This window comes from Canariomyces notabilis (assembly GCF_033297395.1).
Source record: "Canariomyces notabilis strain CBS 508.74 unplaced genomic scaffold N656scaffold_10, whole genome shotgun sequence".
NCBI classification, from domain to species: domain Eukaryota; kingdom Fungi; phylum Ascomycota; class Sordariomycetes; order Sordariales; family Chaetomiaceae; genus Canariomyces; species Canariomyces notabilis.
Genome location: NW_027041832.1, coordinates 476,511 through 481,927, shown reverse-complemented (window position 1 = coordinate 481,927; position 5,417 = coordinate 476,511). Strand labels below are relative to the sequence as shown.

The window sequence follows — 5,417 nt, the reverse complement described above, 5'->3', positions numbered from 1 at the left end:
ACTCGACTCTTACTCACATCAACTTTGCCATAGATAGGGGCGCTCTGAGGTTCCCTCAGGAACAGAAATGTAAGCGCAACGGTGAACGGGCCCCCGTAACACGGCAGGCAGTAAAGCCAGGCCAACTTCCTTAATGTATCCGGGCCGGCGGTTTGGCGTATGTGAAACATAACGAGAGTGTTCACGGACATGGCCAGTGCCCAGGACGGTGCCGAGAGCATGAAACTAGAAAAAAGGCTGGTTAGCAGCTATCCATGGTAGCCCATAGATCTCGCACTTACACCTCCAGCAGGAAGCCCTGAGTCTGGCACAAGGGGCTTGCTAACCCTTGTTTAGCGCCGTCATTTCCAATGAGGCAGGATATAGCGGCAAGGCCGGTGCCGAAGCATGAGTAGATGATGAGGGTGTTCGGCAGCGTCTGCAGTCGTCGGAAACGAGCGTATAGAAGTGAAATCGAAATGACGGAGAGAAAAGACACCAAACCTCCTCCCCGGTGAAGATTTGCCAGCAGCTGATATTGATCTTGCCCAAGGACGGGACTGTTCATGACAACAAAAGGGGGCGACGGAGCCCAGTTAGGTAGAGTTGAAGGGCTGAGTTGGTGTTGTTACATGAGGAGCAAACAGGAGAGTCACGAAGAGGATTATCACTGGACTTCGGCCGATCTAGTTCATCTCTGGTTTAGCTCAAACCCAGCAGGAGATAGACGGTTCTGTCCCGGTCCGTCTTCTGGGGCCCTCGTCGAGGATTTGTATGGTTTGCAAACACATCTCTACCGTAGCATCCAGCTGCCGAGATATATCAATTGCAGTGGTAAGCGGCGCGATGGATGAACGGACGGGCTGCAGCTTGCTTGCAGCACAGCCCGAAGGACAGGGACTGGCAGCGAAATGGCTGCCCGGTTAGTGTGTCCGCGCCGCTGGCTGCGTGACCTTGATCTTCTTCAGCTTCCACAGAGCAGGGCAACAGACAGGGGCACTGCATATTGGTGGTTGATACGACATAAGAGTGGTGCTCCTGCGTAAAATGGAAACGAGCTTGGGAAACTGACAGAGCGAGCGTAGCAGGTAGACCAAAATCAGCAGCGCTGCTGGCCGGGTGAGATCGGATGTCTCCCGGATCGAGCCGCACTACCCTGAATACCTCACGAAGTGAACAACCGAGAGTCATCAGCTTTCAGTAAGCCGACGAGGTTGTGGGGTCAATCTAGGCCTAGGTTGAGGCGGCGGTGCGGCGCTGTCACCGACCCGTCCAGCCTTTACGCCGCATGTAGTAGGCAGGATTGGACCATGATGATTGGGTTAATTCTCCGTACGACCCCCGCCTCGTCAAAGGCTCCCGGCTGGGCGGATTATTAATGGAGGTTTGCCTTCATGTAGAACCTGGGGTCCGGGCTGGGGAGAAGGGGCGGCGAAACTGATATGCAAGGTTTAGGAGGTTGCTGGATGAGAACGACAATCCCTTTCCTCCCCAAACTCTGGAACTACTAAGTAGAAACAACACTAGGGTATACATTGCCGGGCCTTCCCTGATTCATTGTACAGTAGGTACCTTTTTTTAGCTGAGTGAAATGCTGGGTGTAGCTGCGGGCTAGCGCTAATTACCAGGTAAGATTGTCCCGACTCTATAGAGCCAAGAAGGAACAATGCTACGCTGCTCACTACCTTAGTCTCCGAAGATATTATCGGGCTGTGCCTGCAGTGGCAAGAGAGGAGCTGGCTCAAATCATGCGGGGTATGCTGTAAGTAAGTCTGCACAGATGTAAGAAGTATTCTGCTAACGTTATCCCTTTATTGGTCTTGAAGGACAAGGCTCACACAATAACGACCGTATCTAAGGGAGATCATGTCATGTTTTAGCTTCCACCACAGGCCTGCCTCCGAGATCAGGCACTTGAATCTACCGTATCTAGGGAAGCGTGATAACCTGATAGGCGCTGACCTGGCAGATACCTCACTCTAAACCCGTATAAGTCCCTGTTAGGTCGAAACTTGAACTTGTAACAGGGTCCAATGATAATGATCTCTTGAAATCCCAGCAAAGTACAGGCTGTCCCACGACCATTGAGCTTGATCTAACGCGAGAATACATCTCTAGTGATACTTACAGAAGCCACTGTTGTCAGTTTTCCTCTGGCAAATATCTGGAAGTCCACGGCCGTTCTGATATCGGGAATGGCATCTCACAGCCAGACCCCTGCCTTCATGTCATTCACTAACATTTTCGAGCCATCTTGGGTCCCATTGCAGCTACCTAATACCTATCCCACAGATGTCAATGAGGATCATTCTGAATGACTCATCCATATCCCTTAGACTTCTTCCCAACGCCAATCGTCGAGACAGAACCGCACCACAAACTGATATTCACCTCATTCTCATACACACCGACTTGAGACAGTCACCGCATTCCATACATCCGCCCAGCATGGCCATGCCCACAATTACCACAATCCACTCCCTATTCACCGTCCGCACGATGGCTCTGCAATCCCTGATCTACTCCTCCATCTGGGCAACAACAACCCTACTAGTCCGCCACCTTGGCCCATCCACCAAACTCGCGCCCGTCTTCATGAAATACCACAACCGCATCTACTCCTTCGCCTCCTTCCTCCTCCTGCTGCTCATCCTGCACCCCCAACACGACGCCCTCGCACGAACTGTATACCACCTCTCCAAATTCTATGAATACCTCGACATCCTATCCGTGACTGCCGCCGGCGGGTCCGTGGGCCTGCATTTCGGCTTCCACCACCTCACCACGCCCTGGCTGACTTTTGTCCGGGTGTTACCATCACCTGCAAGTGGGAGTGAAGGGTGGCGGTGGTTTGCCGCGGCCAATGCGGCGCATCACGCGCTTATGTATGCGTACTTTGGTGGGTGGCAGGGGGTGAGGGGGGTCTTGCTTTGGACTGGGGAGTTGCAGTTGGTTGTTGGCATGGTGGTGGATGCGATGGTTGTTTGGAGGAGGTTGATGAGCGGGGAAGGGGTAGAGAGTGTGTGGAGGTTTGTGGTTTCGGGGGGGTTGTTGGGGTGTTATTTTGCGCTGAATCGGAGGGAGATGGGGATGAGGGCGGAGGAGGAGGGTAAGAGGGGGGACAAGGGAGGAAAGGAGACATGATATACCCGTGCAGGCACCATTCTGCGCTGTGGGACGGTGAGAAGGGGCGAGAAATCTACCTTCCTACAGGGTAGAGTACGAATTACGGTTCTCGCGATATTGAGCCCAATTTCCTTTTATCTCCTGTCGGATCAAAATAGTCCTAAGGATCGATCAGTGCACTTAGAACTTGCCTCGTCCTCTTCAGATCCCTCCTTAGCGCCTCAACACCCCCTTTCCCATCCACCGGCAGCCCCCCATCATCAAGTTCTCTCCTCAGCATTTCCTCAGCAATACCAAGAAAACCTTCCCGTCGGAACAGCCCGCTGTGCCCGTCTTCGCGCTTACCGAGGCGGAACTCACGAGGCAGACCTAGCAGGGTTTCGATCTTGTCGAAGATGTTGATGACGACGTCGATGATCATGTTGGCTTGGAGATTGCCCGATCCTGTACAGTGGTTAATAACTGGTCAAGGGTCTCGCAGATGGGGAAACTTGAAGGTGAAATGGCCACTTACGGACAGGAAAATTGCCCAGCCCGCAGAGCCCCGGGATCGGGTCAATGGTACTATTGCCACTTTGAGAGAGCAACAGGAAGTATTCGTATGCATGCGCAAACAGCGCCACGTGCAGCCTCAGGACGTGCACATAGCAGATGAGGATCAGGAGTAGGGTTGCAGAATCGACCTTTCGGTGGTTCCCTAGTGGTCCAAGTCCCGGGTTGTCGAACCTGGTACTACTAGTGTCTGTAGTAGTAGACGGCGGTATGGTATCTGCAGAAGACTGGCTGCTGTCGTCAGAGGAGGAGGATAAGTCTGACGACTCGCTCGGCGACGATGTCGATATCGAACCATTCGATGCACTCGCGCCGCTGGCGGGGACGGGAAAGGACCTTCTAGGCATAAAGCGCGCCGATGGCCCAGCGATACGGGTCACAACATCAAGATAGCGGCGTGTGGTGTTGAAGATGTCGTCGATTGGTCTCGACAAGGCCGTCTCAGTCACGTCTGAACCTTGGCCACCTGCGCACTCACACTGTGGCATGATGAGAGTCTTCATGGTCATGTAGGGCGGGCCCTGGGTCATGCGGCTCAGCTGGGTTACAAGATCATGGTTGATGCTGGATAGTTCCTCGGCGAGATTGGCTTGATGGGGGACATTCTCGAAGCTGGCATCCTGCTGGACATGAAGACCGAGTTGCATACCCCCGTAATCCTCGGGCGAGCAGTCTCCCAGCGCATCCTCGCAGAATAGAAGCCATTTGCCGCTGTGTGATGATGCCGTGCCCATGGGTTGAGGACGTTGTTCACCAAGTGGCGAGGCAGTGTGTGCAGCAGTCCCTCCGCTGAAGGAGGTGAAGGTCTTGTCTGCGGCAAACAGATGCTCGAGGGTCAGGCCATCAGCGTCCCAGGAGTGTGCCGTCTGGTGCACCGCTGGGATATTGGGCAGCGGTGCAGCAACGGAATCGGCCAAAGAGTTCCATCCCTGCGGACTTTGAGATGAGACTGACGTTGTTTTGGACCCAGAGACGGAGTCGGATTCGGATGTAAACCCAAGCTCGGCCTGGGGCACATCCGACGCCTGCCAGCTCAAGAAGGCACCTGGGATGGATCCAGCAGCCGACGACGTCTGGCCGGTCTGCTGCGTATGTCCAGTACGTTGTTCGCAACGTGCCTGGGTCTGAGTCCGGCTCCGCTTGTTTGGTTTGGGGCCGGACATGGACCTGGAGGCACCGACGGTGGAGGTAACCGAAGCGACGCTACCCTTGCCGGCGGGAAATGTGTAGGGACGAATGTGGTAAATCGGACTAGTAACGCACTGCGCATCGGCCTTCACGCAGCGGTCGCAGCGTCCATCGGTGTCACCCTGACGGCCCTCGCGAAGGCAACGCAGCTTCTGGCCGCGGCATCTGTCACAGGCAGAGCGCCGCGAGGAGATGCCCATGGTCTGTTGGCGTACTTCTCGCATTTCGGATGACAAATTTGTCATCGAAGTTGACTATGTGCAAAGTTGCTATGAATCCGAAGGTGGGCTCACAGGTTCCCGTCCAGAGCGCAATTTGAGCTGTCTCGCAAGGTGCCGTGTTGCTGGAAGCCGAGGGGGGGAAATGGTGCTGAGACGCGCAAGTTGAGCCCAGTAACGCTAGGGGTGGTCAGCTAACGGCTTGTTGGTTTGCTACACTGCGGTTCACTATGTGCCAGTGCTTGGCCCAGCCTGAAAGGGAATCGGATTAGAGAATTTGGTGCTGTTAGTGCAGGCAAAAATCTTGTATGTAAAAATCATCCTCTCGACTACCCCTCTTAACAGTTCGAGAGT

General features: G+C 54.3%; 3 protein-coding genes across 3 annotated transcripts in view; 1 reads left to right on the top strand and 2 right to left on the bottom strand.

Annotated features, from left to right (window-relative positions):
• N656DRAFT_675842 (uncharacterized protein) overlaps nucleotides 1–532 on the bottom strand; it is a gene marked incomplete at both ends in the record, with an annotated part of 1,287 nt that extends 755 nt beyond the window's left edge. Inside the window, 2 exons of the mRNA XM_064810478.1 lie at nucleotides 18–225; nucleotides 282–532. Coding sequence (XP_064670392.1) covers nucleotides 18–225; nucleotides 282–532 — 459 coding nt within the window. The remainder of the gene's footprint in view (nucleotides 1–17; nucleotides 226–281) is intronic.
• Nucleotides 533–2,427: 1,895 nt separating this feature from the next.
• Nucleotides 2,428–3,123, top strand: N656DRAFT_768379 (uncharacterized protein; the record flags this gene model as incomplete). Its single annotated transcript, XM_064813618.1, has 1 exon — nucleotides 2,428–3,123. The coding sequence occupies one exon, from the start codon at nucleotides 2,428–2,430 to the stop codon at nucleotides 3,121–3,123; it is 696 nt and encodes a 231-aa protein (XP_064670391.1).
• A 76-nt stretch (nucleotides 3,124–3,199) lies between these two features.
• On the bottom strand, nucleotides 3,200–5,279 carry N656DRAFT_779052 (uncharacterized protein). Its single transcript, XM_064815119.1, has one exon. The coding sequence runs from the start codon at nucleotides 5,067–5,069 to the stop codon at nucleotides 3,561–3,563; it is 1,509 nt and encodes a 502-aa protein (XP_064670390.1). The 5' UTR covers nucleotides 5,070–5,279; the 3' UTR covers nucleotides 3,200–3,560.
• Nucleotides 5,280–5,417: the final 138 nt, after the last annotated feature.